Source organism: Lipotes vexillifer, unplaced genomic scaffold, assembly GCF_000442215.2.
Source record: "Lipotes vexillifer unplaced genomic scaffold, Lipotes_vexillifer_v1.1 scaffold4, whole genome shotgun sequence".
Lineage (NCBI taxonomy): Eukaryota > Metazoa > Chordata > Mammalia > Artiodactyla > Lipotidae > Lipotes > Lipotes vexillifer.
In genome coordinates this window covers 1,630,874-1,648,920 of record NW_006785876.1, presented here as the reverse complement: position 1 = coordinate 1,648,920, position 18,047 = coordinate 1,630,874, and the positions used below count along the sequence as shown (strand labels likewise).

The 18,047-nt window shown below is 37.2% G+C and overlaps 1 protein-coding gene across 1 annotated transcript in view; it reads left to right on the top strand.

Annotated features, from left to right (window-relative positions):
- KIF6 (kinesin family member 6) overlaps positions 1-18,047 on the top strand; it is a 399,602-nt gene that overhangs the window by 130,970 nt on the left and 250,585 nt on the right. Inside the window, exon 7 of the mRNA XM_007458311.1 lies at positions 14,990-15,196. Coding sequence (XP_007458373.1) covers positions 14,990-15,196 — 207 coding nt within the window. The remainder of the gene's footprint in view (positions 1-14,989; positions 15,197-18,047) is intronic.

The following is an 18,047-nucleotide window of genomic DNA, read 5'->3' as shown; positions in this document are numbered from 1 at the left end:
TGTGTGAATCCTGGAAGAAAATGAACCGAGGGATCGTTTTTAAAAATTGCTTGACAATCAAGGCTAACCAACTAAGAGATAAATCAAATTAACGAATGTGAGAACCCAGAAGCATTACAGAAGGACTGGTGAGAAACATTGAATTTATTTAAATGTAGACATAAAACTAAACAACTGTGTAAGTAAATATTATAAACCTTGAAAATATAAATAATAATAGATATAACACAAATTTGGAGTTAGAAAGTAAAGGAGGGGTGGTGTTATAAGTGAGCTAATTTCCTTATATTTCAAAGCAAGAAAGGCGTAGATACTGTCTAAATGTCAACCATGTAGTTAAGATCATGATGACCCAAGTTCTTTAATTCCATGAGTTTTCCTTAATTCTAAAGAGATACTTTTAGAGAAGAGATACACATCTCTTACCATGAAAAAACATTTATCTGAAGGTCACCAACCCCTTCAGTTTTATTTATTTTTCTATTAAATTCAAATAAAATTTAATTTAGTCATTTTCAATTAAGAATAGTATGTGTAGTATGTTTTGTTTTGGTAAAGTACTTCTATATGTTCTTCTATATTAAAAATACCTAAATACAATTTTTATCAAACATTAACATTGTTATTTTGGGGAGATTTTCACTTTCATCTTTGCTCCTTTTTGTGTTGTTTGGATTTTTAAAATAATAAGTGTGGTAGGGATTACCAGCGCTTACCAAAACTTCGGTTTATTCCTTCTGGCACATGCTTCCTTGAAGTTAAGGGAGTTCACTTGCTGTAGCCAGTGCAATCTGAGTGAAAGTAGCATGTTACTTTTGTTTCGAAGTCTTTGAGAACTAGTATAAACTTCTCCTTAATCTCCTTCCCTTTTGTGGCAAACCCTGAAGCTTTATGTTGTGGAGGTGGTCTTAGAAGATGGCAGCACCCCCATCAGCTTTGCTGGTGTCAAGTATGTGGAGCAGAGCCACCATTTAACACTGGAGAAATAACATGAGTAAGAAAGAAACCTTTGTGATTTTCAAGCCTCTGAGATTATGGTGCTATTTGTTCATTCGCTACCATAATATAACTTGATCTATCTTGATCAATGTGCATCACTTTTACAAAATACTAACTCATTATTCTTCATAAAATTCAAATATAGCATGGCTTTTTTAGTAAGAAAACAATGTTTATGTTAGTACTATATATATCATCTATTTTCCAAATGGGTTTGAAGCAACTTACAATATTAAAACACATATAAACCTGGACCAAAAAAATGTCAAAGAGGAAAAAAAAAATTTGAAGGTAAACTTGATTTAAAAGAAGATGGATGTGGTAGACAACTGGAATGAGTTAATTATTGCCATTAAGGACAAAATTTAGCTATGATTCTTCAGGCAGACAAGTTAAAACAAGGGCATCGTTTTGACATTTTTGGTTATATAGTTTTCATTGTTCAGAGAGCAAATTTACGGGTATTGAATTGCAGGCAGATTGTATCTATACTTGTTTAAAGGGTCTTGTGTGGTAAAATGGGCAGTGTCTTGCCTGTAACTTTGAAAGAAATACAAAGACTTTATACTTCTGTCAGTCTTGTATAACATCTGAGAGCTTTATGTTAAATTGCTCTGTGTTTAATTGAGTGTATCAGTCAGGATCTAACAAGGAAAACAAACTACTCTGTATTTAAAACGGGAGAAATCAGTGCAGATAGTTTTGTTTCATGGATGACGGAAGAATCTGAGAAGCCAAACGGGATGGTGATACCACTTGTAGAGATGACCAACAAGAGGAAGCTATGACAATCTATAGGCAGGTCTCAGCTGGTAGGAGGCATTGGCAGGAGAGTGGAAGGCATGAGGGAGGGAAAAGCCAGAGTATCTCTCCCCTTCCCTGTCTTTCCAGCTGGATGCCAGCTAAAAGGGGTCTTGGGGAAATGCTGCCTTTAGGACTCTGCATCTCTGTGATGTAGAGCAAAGTAGAGGAAAGGGAAGGAATTGATCAGAGGGCAAAGAGGCATAGATTATCCCCTGAGTAAAACCATTTCTATAAGAAATAGGGATAATAATTCAGATGGATTGCTTTTGGCTTATCTTCAATCAGGAATACACATGAGGGAAATGGCAGGAAGTCAGTTTGGGCTATAAGAAGTCAATGTAAGAAGAAGCTATTCTTCTAGCATTTCTTGTCAATAGATACTTTCATTTCTTTGGCAGGCTGACTTTTGCATTAGCCCTTATATTGGTTTCAAACTAGGAGGGAGGAGACAGGGGTCTTATCAACTGCCCAGAACCTTCAACAAGTAATTTGATCATGTTTTGGGCTTGCCATTTGGAGTCTTGCCAATTCTAACAGCAAGAGATCTTCATAGCCATAGACAGAACTGTGGAATCTTCAAAATGTGGAAAAAATGTCATTGGACTATAAAATGGAGTGAAATAATGTATGTAATCACCAGACATCTATGCTTCTAGAGTTCTTCCTTCAGCATCTGTACTGTGAGTGACATTGTCCTCAAATCTGTGTCCGATACAGACCTCGATGTCTGAACTCAAACATTGCATTGAGAGCTACCACAATCAATTTGACAGGATAAACTTCTTTCGTAAGAATAAAATTACTCAAATGTATATCTGAGTTTTGCTTGCTGTGTTATCGCTACCTGTTTCTAGTTGTCTATACACAGGATAGTAACAGGTATTTTCAGTTTACTTATAATCTCGAGGTATACAGTATGTATAGAAAAAGGTTTTCCCTGAAGACAATTTAAATGAACTGCTATAAATTCTTGAGAAGATCATTAGACTTTTTAGCCCCATAATATCATTTTTTCCAGTTACGTGTATGGTCAGACTTGGAAATTGTTAAGCCCGACTGAATTTTAAGGGGAAGAGAAGAGAGAAAAAATGTTAACCTTAATTTAAAAGATGAAAAATGTATATGCTAGACAACAAGAATGCCATTGAGGACCAAATTTAGCTATGATTCCTCTTGCAGTCAAGTAAATAAAAGGTGGGGGAACATTTGGGGTGATATATTTTCCATTGTTAGAGAACAAACCTTTGTCCTGGTGTTGATATGATGATACTCAGTTCAAGGATATTAAACAAGGATGATAATTGAACATAGCTCTAATTAAACATGTAGGTAAAATTCTTCCTCAATTTGCCATGTGCGCTGACTTTAGCATACTTATATTTTTATATAAATGTATTTGATTTGCCAAACTTTGGAGAAGTGACCCATAGGGAAGCAATCTTCTAAATATTGACATCCAACAGAAGAAGAGCCATCACTAATTCTGACATTCAGTTTTCCTAAAATTTTGAAGTCAGCTAACAGATCTTTGAAGACATGAAAATCAAAAATCCATCAAATTGATTCCAGACTTGTTAGAAGGGATATATAATAAAACAAAATAGGCTATTCTTATCAGAAAGGTGAATCACAATTGCTAAAACATTCTTATCATATGTTTCAGATTGCTCCAAAGCTTACTTTTAAATTAAAAAAAAAAATTGGTGTGCCTGGTCTATTTTTCTCTTTTACACAGTTGCTTTGATAATACCCTGGACCCAGAAATCTTGCAACTAGGGAAAATGAGTTTGATTACTTTTCTAAAAGCCAGGTATCTTATAAAAAGAAAAATCAGAAAGGAAAATGAGCAGTTTAGGGTCATTAATTCCAATAGAGGGCTATCGAATTGGGGATATTTTGCTGCTAAGCAGTATGTTCTGAAACAACTTCAGAAAAGATCAAGACAGGTGTTTATAGGGTCACATGCTAAACCACTAAGTTTGGTCAGGCCTCACTTTTCCAGGCTGAGTAAGAGTACAAGTGTGTGGTGGGCCTCCTAACCAACCCACTTGCCATGGGAGGAATTGGATAAGAAATCATTTAACCAGTTGGGGGAGGGTTAGATAATCCTCAGTTAAGGGTGAATTTTAACCTAAAAGGCTCAGATATCAGTCTGGGAAACACATGGAGGCTAGTATTTTCAGTCTTCAATTCAGTTAGAGCAAATGATCAAAGGAACAGATCAATTAGGATATCTGGTTAGAAAGTGTTATCAAACAAGGAGAATTGGAGTGAAAGCTGAATTCTGGATTCTGTGTCTGCTGCTGTTCTTAGATGGTTTGCTTTAAAAAGTCTCAAGCATGTATATTATATACCCCTGTTCAACCTAAGAGAGAATGTTCTTGACCTGACCTATTCTAAATTAGGGGAAATTCTTGTTGAGCTATTTCACTCCAAAATAGAGACCTGATTGAAGAAAGAAAGATTTTGGTACATAAGAGTGGAATATAAGCTATAAGATATGACAAGAAAAAGAAAGTATTCAAAGGATCCTAGGAAATCTTAATACGTAATATAAAGAAATTACTTGACTCATTGAAGACTGTATTTATTAACTATTTGTAATCATTTTTTGTTTTTTATTTTTTTTTTGTGGTACGCGGGCCTCTCACTGTTGTGGCCTCTCCCTCTCACTGTTGTGGCCTCTCCCGTTGCGGAGCACAGGCTCTGGACGCTCAGGCTCACCGGCCATGGCTCACGGGCCTAGCTGCTCCGCGGCATGTGGGATCTTCCCGGACCGGGGCACGAACCCGTGTCCCCTGCATTGGCAGGCGGACCCTCAACCACTGCGCCACCAGGGAAGCCCTGTAATAATTTTTGAGGTCATTGAAAACACGAGATTAACTAAAAGTAGAAAAATTGTTACAAAAAAACATAATAGTATATTATATAAACAAAAAAATCATAATTCACATATCAATTTTTGCCCTTAAATTAAAATTTTCAATCTTGAAAATGGCCACACACCCACAAATCATGATGAAATAATGAAAAAAGTGAAAATTTTTGTTGATCTACCAATAGGAAGATGCGTAACAAAATCATAGAGCATCAGGATTAGTAGTTGTACATCTGCAGATTCCAACAGGAAAGATGAATAAACAGGCTTTTGAAAATGCTTATCACTGTTACCCAATTCTTGTTGCTATACCATTTCTTTTCAAATTTCTCTTTCAGCCTAGGAGTATCTCCTGCTCTGCAGAAAATGATTCTTGTTCAGTGAAAGAGCTTCTTAGGGTGGTAGCCCAGCTAGTGCCACTAAGTGGCTTGAAGGGCTGGTGGAGAAGGAGCTTTAGCCTTCAATACGGGCATGTGGTGTTTCCTCGATTTAATGCTATGTTATGTAAAGCTGCAAAAGCAGCTTCAAGTACCACTCCACAAGTACATTGCTCCTCCAAGCCCCTTTTAGATAGACAGTTTGAAGCCACCATTGACTGACAAGGTCATTTTTGAAGCACCTTTTATAATCTGCACCACTCTTTACACTGCAAGAAATGGGCTGACCACCAAATACTCAGTTGTAGCCTGGTGGGTTCCACCGTCATCCCTCACTACCCTCTGCTGTAAACTGTCCATTACAATGTCACAATTTTTTAAATGATAGACATTTAAAAATCCGTTTGGAACAATGGATTTTTCCAGAGTTTGGATATTAATTATCTTCTACTCTATGCACAAATGTTTAAATGGCCTTTCTGAACACAGTAGTTAATGCCAGTTGGGAATAGTCCAAGGGAATTCATGAAGATAAATGAATTTTGAGTAGGCTTATTTTGGGAGGAGGAGAAGGGCATACTTTTCCCATAAGACATACTGGCCAATACTTGACCATCAGGAGGACATTCCAGGCAAGAGAAAAGGCAGTTGAAGATGTACAGTGTAGTGGATAATAAGAGCCCTGGAGTCAGGCACAAAGGGTAATTGAAGCCCAAGATAAGTGTAGAGATTGAAGTCAGTCTTGCTGTATAAATAATTCTAATTTTTAGACTCAACTTATATTGCATGGATTTAAAGAGTTTGCAGTTATAGTCTCTGAATTATTTGGCAATTTTTAGAAATTATGAAGCATGCCATAGAGATTCCAGAAAACTAGAAATGAGCAAGAGTCAACGATTTAACAAACATTTTTGAACACTATTGTGAAATGTTATGCTAGGGTTACAATGATCTGTGAGACACCGTCCCTGCCCCCAAGGAGCTCAGAGTCTAGGTGGGAGAGGGTGGGAAGTGGAGAGCCTTTGTAGAGGAGGTAACCTTTCAGATAGGCCTTCAGTGAGAAGTCAGCTTTTGCTGGGCTGGAGATGAGAAAGAGGAAAACTAACTTTCCTTGACCACAGATTACCAATATGATGAATCTGTAAGGGACCCAGTGAGCCTGGGTTTTAGACTTTTACTCTATAAAAGCAAGTCATTTATTCTCAACTCTGCAAAAAAAGAAAACATTTGGAAAATGACAGGTTAATATTTTTGATACCAAATCCTAAAAAAGAATCTGAAAAATAATTGTTAAATGATTCACTTTAAACTAATTTCATTCACTCTTCTGATAGGGTTATAAAAATCCATAGGTCAAGTGAATTCAAGTTATTTAATAAAGTCTCTCAAAATATCCTTGGGAGATATAAAGAGAAATTGAAAGTATATGAAAGTACTTGGATTGAAGCCAATTAGAAAATACCCATAATTATTACCTAGTGGAGAAGAAAGTATGGGTGTCTTCATGGAATGCTATTGTTCTGCCCTACTCCATGTCTTACAAAATTGTAAGGATAGTTTCATTCGTTGACAGCACAAAATTGCAAAACAGTCAAAATTCAGAATTATCTCAACAGATAGTAATGTTGGGATAAAAACTAATCAAATGCAGTCATCAAATAAACAAGTGTGTGTGTTTCCCAAAGAAATTCCATAGCATGGGTAAAAGGCTGGAGCAAATATGGTTTATCACTTTGTGTGCTATTTATTGGCAACGCTAGAGTTAGATTGCTCAGATTCCAGTTTCCTCTGCTGTGGTTAGGCTACATTTGAAAGAATAAATTCAGTTCAGAGTGTCAGATTGCCATACTTTAAAAATAGTTTGATAAGCAGTCGTATAAGATACAGTTGTAGGAACCGGAGATATTAGTCTTAGGGAGCATGCTAGTTTAATTCAGGGATTTAGGTGGGATTGGTGTAATCAAATATGTGTTTTTGAAGTATTACTCTGTCTGCAAGGTGGGGAACAGTTGGAGGAGCCAAGAGTAACTATGGGAAGACTAGTAAGGAAAGAATGTAGTAACCCAGGTGAGAGGTAAAAGATATTTGGAGATGGAGCAAAGCTGACAGAGGTACATGCAACAGGACGGATTGGATATCCATCTGTGGGACACAGAATGAGGGAAAGTGATGAGGTTGTTTGGGGCAACATTAAGTTCAAGATGCTGGCAGGGCATTTTAGTGACAGTTATCAGTCCAGCTCTTGGACATTCTAATCTGGGGTACAGAGAAATTGTGGTTGGAAATAAGGACATGGGAGGCATCTGAATGGAGTGAACATCAACAGTGAGACATTTTTATGACCTTTTACAGTTCATGGACCACTTCAACATTTCAGTCGGTAATTAGTACAACTCTTTGCAGCAAAGCAAGTCTTATTATGGCATTTCAAAGGCATGAAAAACCAAAATTACTTTATGTAAATTTGCTTAATATTTCAACACTAGTAACTGATGGAACCAGGGCTTGAAGAAACCAGGTCATCCGACACCCAATTCTAAAATTTTGGTTGTGTGATTTTTAACTACGCTGCAGTACCAATCCAGTGAGAATCAGAGCTATGGAAGAGTTCCCCAAGAGGAGGAAATATGATGACCATAGCTTGGGACATGCCTATTTTAGGGACTGGAGAGAAAAGGGTCCAATAAAGGAAAAGGAGACAGAGCAAGCAGTTAGAGTGTTTGTTTGTTTGTTTAATTTTTAACTCAGTTCTTTCTTTCTTTCTTTATGTTTGGCTGTGTTTGGGTCTTGTTTCTGTGCGAGGGCTTCCTCTAGTTGTGGCAAGTGGGGGCCACTCTTCATCGCGGTGCGCGGGCCTCTCACTGTCACGGCCTCTCTTGTTGTGGAGCACAAGCTCCAGACAAGCAGGCTCAGTAGCTGTGGCTCACGGGCCTAGTTGCTCCACAGCATGTGGGATCTTCCCAGACCAGGGCTCGAACCCGTGTCCCCTGTATTGGCAGGCAGATTCTCAACCACTATACCACCAGGGAAGGCCTAGAGAGAGTGTTTGACTCTAGAAACCTAGGAATAGAAGGAGCGTGGAGAGCTTGCATAATGAGGGAATGGTTAACATTTGTAGGTTTTACCTGAGAGATCAGGATGCTCAGTGCTGAAAACAGATCACTTTCTTTCCTGCACATTTACCTTTTTCTCATTGTTCACTCTCATTTCACACATTTTGTCATTAGCTCCCGAACTAGATTATAATAAATGCCTTGAGGGCAAGGTCCAGGCCTTCTTTTCCTTCTTGTCTCTGTACTGCCTAATACGGGGCTGTATACTCAGAACGATATGAAATGTGAAAGCTCTCTGCATGCAGATGATTAATCATCACTAGAGTTTTTCCAAAGGCACTGTCTCTAGTGCCAAGAGCACATTTGTTTAAAATGTGCACTTAAATTTGAATGAAATCTGCCTAAATGGTGCCATCTGTTCTTAGGCAGTTTCAAAAATGTTTAATTACAATTTTACCTTTAAAAGGACAAACGTAGGAGCATGCCTATGAGACATAAAGATGTCCTTAAATAAGCACAGAGCAGACACTGGCATATTCAATCACACTTAAACAGCTGTACATAAAGAATGTTTTCTGAGGTTTAAGAAATTTTTCGCTAAGAGTACACCAACTACTACTCCATGCAGAAAATATTTACGAGAAGTTACAAAATTGTAGGCATGGACTCCTACACATATTACTGCATTTTAATTACAGACTACAGAAATACAATTTAATTTGAGGTACCCTTTGAAATGGGTTCACTCTTCCACTATTTGTAATGGTCCACATTTTACTGTGACTTCAGTGCATCAATTTGGAAGCTGAAGACAGCTGTTGGGGATAGTCTCTATGTTAGTCATTTATATCGATTGTCATTTGACTTCTGTTACAGTGCTGTACGATTCATTGTTGTGCAAATATAACAGTGAAATGAAACCCACGTTTAAGTTCTGCAAATAACTTACAGTCACTTCCAGAACACCTCAACTTAGGTTCTAAATTTGAGTTTGCAGTTTTAGATGTACGGTTATTTGCTGATCCACTTTAGCATGCAAAATCACACACTGGCTAGGTTTGGGTATAGTTATTGTGGCAACGAGTAATGGGTCAAATTTTCAGCCTATGTAACTCACTAGCTACATCATAATCACCAAAACTATGCCAGTATTTTGACATCTCTGTATTTTGCTAGTTGGTGTAAATCAGTGATCGTGTATATCAAGAATTTATATTGACAGAAAGAATTTCTGGTTGAAATAGCATCTAAATATATTACCCTATCTGAATACATGTATATCCGTATGGAAAGTCTTTCATTAAACCCTGTTTTGCAAAGGTGGAGATCTGAACGTGTTTACTCACATGAGCATTCTTTTGGAATATTTTTAGAAAATTTTTATTTTAGATATTTTTAGATATCTGATATCTATTTACTTCTGAGAATTTTTAAATAAAAATAATAGGATATTTCAGATAAAGTTGAAGTCTCCTTGTTGGCCTTTCACTTCCATCCCTCACAAAGGCAACAACTATCATTAATTTGCTATATACTCCAGTCCATTTTTTACGCTTTTAATGACCTAAGTTATAGCACCATGAACTAATTTTTTTAGATAATATTGTCTTCTTAATTATCTAAGTTCTATCATAGTTTATATTATTCTTTAACTTGCCATTTTTCCTCAGCATTCTATTTTAGAAATCTATGTCAATCTATACAGAAGTATAATTTCCTGTAATTTGAATTATCCCAGTTTATTCATCTTTCCCACCACAGATGTCCATTTAGGCTGTACATCTTGCACCAACTTTTTGCTACCCCAAGCAGTATTGCAGTGAATGTCCATCCATCTCTCTGCCTCTGTCTCTCTCTCTCTCCCCAGTAATGTACCTGGCCCAGGTTTCTCTCTAGGAAATATACCTAGTAGTCAGGCTATTGCTGGCTTGTGGGCCATAGGGAATTCTCTCAAGAAAGATTCTTGATTTACATTCCTACCAGCAGTGTATAAAAGTTCCTGCTTCCTTATATCCTTACAAACACTTGTTTTGTTAGAGTTTATTTTTTAAAATGTGCCCGTCTAATAGAGGTGAATGACGTAGTTTATTGTTGGGTTTTAATTACTTGTCTTGACTATTTGTAAGCTTGAGCAATTTTTTCAAAGGCTTGTTGACCATTTTCATGTTTCCTCTTTATGGGATGCCTGTTCATATCCTTTGCTCATTTTTTTCTGTGTTGTTTTTCTTATTGAGTCGTGGGGGTTCTTTATTTCAAATATTAATCTTTTGTCAGCCATATATATTGCCAATATCATCGCCCAGCCTTTTAACTTTACGGTAGATCTCGTCACACAGAAGTTCTTTAATTTTGGATTATTTGGTCAAATATTTCAAATCCATTCAGTTTTGTGTTTTGTGTCTTATCATAGTTTATCTATTACTACCTTGGGTTGATTACAATATGCTTCTCTATTTTATTAATGTTAAGGTTGTGTTCTTTTACACATAAGTCTGTAATACATTCTGGAATTTATTTGTGTGTATAGTGTGAGAGAGGAATCTAAACTTAATTTTTCAAGGTGGTTAGATCATTACTCCAACATCATTTGTTAAGCAGTCCATCCTTTCTCTACTGTGGTGTGATGTCACCCATACCTTATACAGAGTTCCTTAAATGAGCACAGCATGTTTCACTGATCTAATTATCTATCTGTTCCTGCACCAGTCCCACACTGTTTTAATTACTATGGTGTTATGATTATTCCTTGATATATAGCAAGACAAGACCCCTCTCCTTATTATTCTTTCACCGAATTGTTTTTGATTATTTTGCCAATATTTGCTCTTTCATCTGGTTTTTAGAATTAATTTGTTTTGTTCTGCAAACAAAACCAGTGGCATTTGTATTTCAATTGCATTGAATATATAGATTAATATAGAGAGATTAATATAGAGATTAATTTTGAATTTTCCCATCTATGAAATGGTATATTAATATCTGGTACACCATTTATTCAGGTTTTCATTTTCCCTGCAAATTACACATCTTTTATAAGATTAATCTCTTAGTGGCTCATCATCTTTGTTGCTATTACAAATAAAATATTTCCTGATTAATTGTTGCTGGATTATTAGAACTTTATTGATTTTTCATATTGGTTTGCATCCAGCAACCCTGCTAATCTTTTTAGCCCTTAACAGTTTATTTGTAGACATTCTTGCATTTTCTTTGTAAACCACAATATTTTCGGTATATAATGACACTTTAATTTCTTCTTTTCCTATCACTATGCCTCCTATATTCTTCTTGTTTATTACCTTGACTGGAAGCCCCAGTTCAGTGTTGGGTAGTAGCAGTGATGTTGGGTATCCTTGTCTGTGGATTGTGTTTACAATTCTGTAATGAATTCTCTTTATGAACCCATTCTCAGCTCTTTTACCATGAAATTCACATTGAAAATTTTCAATATGGCTAGCCAAAGTTAAGGTATGGATTGTGGTCATGTAATGAAATAACGTTGTACTACTGGTTAAGAGGTCCCAAACTTTACCTCATTCACACTCTTTTCTCACTTTCTGAATGAACCCGGCCACATCTGTTATCAGTCATTCAGGAGGTAATACATTGAAAATAATTCACGTTAAGGATCTCAGCTACAAGTGTTTTTACTCCATTTGAAAGTGTTCACTTCATGGGAAATGAAGTCTTTTCACTGGAAATATAAATTTAAATCTGTTGATATTCTACAGAAATTCTCATTGTTTGCATTACTTTTTTTTAAACTTTTTTATTGGAGTATAATTGCTTTACAATGGTGTGTTAGTTTCTGCTTTATAACAAAGTGAATCAGTTATACATATACATATATCCCCATATCTCTTCCCTCTTGTGTCTCCCTCCCTCCCACCCTCCCTATCCCACCCTTCTAGCTGATCACAAAGCACCGAGCTGATCTCCCTGTGCTATGGGACTGCTGCGCACTAGCTAGCTATTTTACATTTGGTAGTGTATATATGTCCATATATACACTACCACTCTCTCACTTTGTCCCAGCTTACCCTTCCTTCCCACTCCCCGTGTCCTCAAGTTCATTCTCTAGTAGGGTCTGCGTCTTTATTCCTGTCCTGCCCCTATAGGTTCTTCGGGACGTGTATTTTTTTTTTTAGATTCCATATGCATGTGTTAGCATACGGTATTTGTTTTTCTCTTTCTGACTTACTTCAGTCTGTACGACAGACTCTAGGTCCATCCACCTCACTACAAATAACTCAAATTCGTTTCTTTTTATGGCTGAATAATATTCCATTGTATGTATGAGCCACCTCGTCTTTATCCATTCATCTGTCGATGGACACTTAGGTTGCTTCCATGTCCTGGCTATTGTAAATAGAGCTGCAATGAACATTGTGGTACATGACTCTTTTTGAATTGTGGTTTTCTCAGGGTATATGCCCAGTAGTGGGAATGCTGGGTCATATGGTGGTTGTATTTTTAGTTTTTTAAGGAACCTCCATACTGTTCTCCATAGTGGCTGTATCAATTTACATTCCCACCAACAGTGTATGAGGGTTCCCTTTTCTCCACACCCTCTCCAGCATTTATTGTTTGTAGATATTTTGATGATGGCCATTCTGACAGGTGTGAGGTGACACCTCATTGTAGTTTTGGTTTGCATTTCTCTAATGATTACTGATATTGAGCATTCTTTCATGTGTTTGTTGGCCATCTGTATATCTTCTTTGGAGAAATGTCTATTTAGGTCTTCTGCCCATTTTTGGATTGGGTTGTTTGGTTTTTTGATATTGAGCTGCATGAGCTGCTTGTAAATTTTGGACATTAATCCTTTGTCAGTTGCTTCATTTGCAAGATTTTCTCCCATTCTGAGGGTTGTCTTTTGGTCTTGTTTATGGTTTCCTTTGCTGTGCAAAAGCTTTGAAGTTTCATTAGATCCCATTTGTTTATTTTCGTTTTCATTTCCATTTCTCTAGGAGGTGGGTCAAAAAGGATCTTGCTGTGATTTATGTCATAGAGTGTTCTGCCTATGGTTTCCTCTAAGAGTTTTATAGTGTCTGGTCTTACATTTAGGTCTTTCATCCATTTTGAGTTTATTTTTGTGTATGGTGTTAGGGAGTGTTCTAATGTCATTCTTTTACATGTAGCTGTCCTGTTTTCCCAGCACCACTTATTGAAGAGGCTGTCTTTTCTCCATTGTATATTCCTGCCTCCTTTATCAAAGATAAGGTGACCATATGTGTGTGTGTTTATCTCTGGGCTTTCTATCCTGTTTCATTGATCTGTATTTCTATTTTTGTGCCAGTACCATACTGCCTTGATTATTGTAGCTTTGTAGTATAGTCTGAAGTCGGGGAGCCTGATTCCTCCAGCTCTGTTTTTCTTTCTCAAGATTGCTTTGGCAATTCAGGGTCTTTTGTGTCTCCATACAGATTGTGAAATTTTTTGTTCTAGTTCTGTGAAAAATGCCAGTAGTAGTTTGATAGGGATTGCATTGAATCTATAGATTGCTTTGAGTAGTAGAGTCATTTTCACAATGTTGATTTTTCCAATCCAAGAACATGGTATATCTCTCCATCTATTTGTATCATCTTTAATTTCTTTCATCAGTGTCTTACAATTTTCTGCATACAGGCCTTTTGTCTCCTTAGGTAGGTTTATTCCTAGTATTTTATTCTTTTTGTTGCAGTGGGAAATGGGAGTGTTTTCTTAATTTCACTTTCAGATTTTTCATCGTTAGTGTATAGGAATGCCAGAGATTTCTGTGCATTAATTTTGTATCCTGCTACTTTACCAGATTCATTGATTAGCTCTAGTAGTTTTCTGGAAGCATTTTTAGGATTCTCTATGTATAGTATCATGTCATCTGCAAACAGTGACAGATTTACCTCTTCTTTTCCGATTTGGATTCCTTTTATTTCTTTTTCTTCTCTCATTGCTGTGGCTAAAACTTCCAAAACTGTGTTGAATAAGAGTGGTGAGATTGGGCAACCTTGTCTTGTTCCTGATCTTAGAGGTAATGCTTTCAGTTTTTCACCATCGTGGACGATGTTAGCTGTGGGTTTGTCATATATGGCTTATTATGTTATGGTTTATTATGTTGAGGTAAGTTCCACCTATGCCTACTTTCTGGAGGGTTTTTATCATAAATGGGTGTTGAATTTTGCTGAAAACTTTCTCTGCATCTATTGAGATGATCATATGGCTTTTCTCCTTCAATTTGTTAATATGGTGTATCACATTGATTGATTTGCGTATATTGAAGAATCCTTGCATTCCTGAGATAAACCCCACTTGATCATGTGTGTGATCCTTTTAACGTGCTGTTGGATTCTGTTTGCTAGTATTTTGTTGAGGACTTTTGCATCTATGTCCATCAGTGATATTGGCCTGTAGTCTTTGTGACATCTTTGTCTGGTTTTGGTATCAGGGTGATGGTGGCCTCGTAGATTGAGTTTGGGAGTGTTTCTCCCTCTGCTGTAGTTTGGAAGAGTTTGAGAAGGATAGGTGTTAGCTCTTCTTTAAATGTTTGATAGAATTCTCCTGTGAAGCCCTCTGGTCCTGGGCTTTTGTTTGTTGGAAGATTTTTAATCACAGTTTCAACTTCAGTGTTTGTGATTGGTCTGTTCATATTTTCTATTTCTTCCTGGTTCTGTCTTGGAAGGTGTGCTTTTCTATGAATTTTTCCGTTTCTTCCAGGTTGTCCATTTTATTGGCATGTAGTTGCCTGTAGTAATCTTTCATGATCCTTTGTATTTCTGCAGTGTCAGTTGTTACTTCCCCTTTTCCATTTCTAATTTTATTGATTTGAGTCTTCTCCCTTTTTTTCTTCATGAGTCTGGCTAATGGTTTATCAATTTTGTTTTACAACATTTTTGTTATAGACTCCTATGAACCAAGCTTCAACCCGTTCCCACTGCATATTCACCATTCACTTATCAAGCAAGGAACCAGGATCTGCAACTGTGCGACATGCCAAGCTGCATTTGGTTGACCTGGCTGGTTCAGAGCGAGTTGCGAAGACTGGAGTCGGGGGCCAGCTTCTGACAGAGGCCAAGTATATCAACTTGTCACTACATTACTTAGAACAGGTAAATGGGTAGGGTGGGATGTACCTATTTCTACCATTTTTTGACCATGTACTTCACATCACGCATTCTACTAGCATTTTTGTCTTGTTTTGTTTTGTTTCTCTTCTTTTACTGTGGCAAAGTATATATAACATAAAATTACCGTTTAACTCATTTTTACAATTCAGTGGCATTAAGTACATTCAAAATGTTGTGCAAGCATCACCATCATCCATTTCCAGAACTTCTCATGATCCCAAACAGAAACTCTGTACCCATTAAACAGTAACTCCCAATCTCTTTATACTCCCAGGCCCCCATCACCTCTATTCTACTTTCTGCCACTATGAATTTGCCTGTTCTAGATTTTCGTGTAAGTGGAATTATACAGTATTTGTCCTTTTGTGTCTGATTTCTTCCACTTAGCATAATTTCAAGGTCCATCGTGTTGTAACATGTATCACAGTTTTCTTCCTTTTTAAGGCTGATTAATATCTCATTGTGTGTATGTAGATATAAATATAGATACATATTTATATATATTTTGTGTATCCATTCATCTGTTGATGAACATGACTTGTTTCCGCCTTTTGGCTATTGTGAATAATGCTGCTATAAACATTGGTATAGCTACTAGAATTCTGTATAAACCATTTCATTTAAACCTCACAACAGCTGTGCACTGTAGGTATTAGTTATTACTCACATCTTACAGTTTTTATAACTCCGGTCTTCCCCAGGCCTTCCTGAGATTACACAGCTAGTGGTGAGATAGGGATTTGAACCTCGAGTTACTTGGCTCCAAAGCCTATACTTTTTTTCACTGTACCTTGTATTTTTTTGTAAAATTAGTAGTGGGTGTGAATGTAAGTTGGAAACAACCTCCGTGGCCTATTTGTTTCGGGCTGGTAGATTAGCTATGAGACCATAATGTGGAGATGACCAGTATCTTTTCCATTTGTAGTGACTTCATCTAGTTGGTGATTCTGACCCTTCAATGGTTCTCTTTGCCTTAGCTTCCCTCCCTGTCCCCACTCCAGGTTTGCTACAGTCCATCCCAGTGCATGCTTAATTTTTAATTTCTGAATTTTATTCCAAAGGCAGAGAAAGCTCATCTGAATTTTGCTAAATAAATCTTCCAGACAAAATTTCTCCCGTCTAAAAGGAGTGCATTGAATTAAATTATTTCTCAAGTTCCTTTCAGCTCTGTGAGTATAAATGTTGTGAGTTGAATGTTAAAGATGGCAACTAATTCTGAAAAAGAAAGAAAGAAAGAAAGAGAAACATGATCAAAAACTGGAGTGGAGAAGTACAGAGGATATTGGCGAGGCAAAAGGGTCTGTTAATGAATGTTGGAGACTGAAAGATTTGAGGAAAAAGACCACTTTTTTAAAGCTGCATAATGAGCCCTTTTGAGAATGATGTTGTCGTGACATTAAATGCTTTCTAATGGTCAAGCTGGCTGAAAAAGCAGATTGAGAGAAACCTAAGGGAACTTTCTGTGAACAAGGCACACACAATTAGGCTCTGACCAAATGGATCCCAGTAATGCAACACCCAGAGATTAAGGCCTGCATGGTGTTCAGATCACTTTAGTGTTTCTTACGATAGTCAGCATTCCTGAACTCTTTCTTGTTCACATATTACATACTACTTTTACTTAACAGACCTTTTTACTTTATAGGACATTTATGTAACATGGATATGAAAGTATAATGGACTATATTCAAAGTGCTTTATTTCAAATACACCTACTTGTTTCAGAGTCTTCACTATCTTTTAATTCCCATTATATCCATCCATCATAAGAAATTATATTTATATTTGTTAGTTGAATCAAAATTTCCACCAATTGTAATCACTCAAGAAGAACATCCTGCTCCTTATCTTTTCTTTTTCTTCATTCTACACAAACTTTGCAAGCTGTTACTTGTCATTAAAACTATTCCTCTCCCTACATTTCTTCTCTTCAAAATTCTGGTAACATCAGCCTCATGTGAGCAGTCTTGGTGGCTATGTGGCATTTGATTCTCTATATAGCTAGTTTATTTATTTAACAGATACTTATAAGGAGCAGTAATGTGCTGAGGACTGTGCTGGGCCCTGGACCACAGCGCTGAATGAAATAGAAACAGCCCCTGCCCCGAAGATCTCATGGTCCAGTGGAGGGAGACATGCACTGAATAAGTATTCATTAAGTACGTGGCTATAATCCCGATGGGAGCCTGCAGAGCAAGTCCAAGGGGCGAGGAGAGTGTGGGGGATTGGACTTAAGACTGAGGAAGGGAGAGTTAATGGAAGTTCTCTCAGGACTGATGTTAAGCAGAGATCTGAGGAATGAGTAGGAGTGAGCCCGGCCAGGATGGGGTCAGGGCGTGTCGGGCAGTGAGAACTGGGAGTCTGTCAGCCCTTAGCTCCATCTGCAGGATGGATTCACCCAGGGCCTCAGTGACATTCACGTGTCATTGACCTTTGGCTCTCCGAATGTAACTTATCTGTTTCCTAGACACCCACTGCATCACTGCAGCCGTTAGCTCTTTACACTGCTGTACAGGGGTCTTCATGGAGGTTATGGCATAAAATAGTGGAGAGAGGAGGGGAAGGAGATCAGTATGAGAGGAAAGAAGAGCATAAATATGGAAAACTGCAGTGTGTGGACATGAGTGCGCGAGACTGAGTAAAGCTAGGAGCAGCTGCTAGAGAAAAGGTTGTGGATAGTAGAGAAATATTGGAATTTTACACAGAAAGACATAAGTGAGAGGGAGCCAAAGAGTACCTAGGAAGGAGAATAATAAAAAGAGTGAGCAGATACTGTTGATGAAATAACAGAATTAAAGGACTTTTATAAACATTTTTTTTTTTTTTTTTTTTT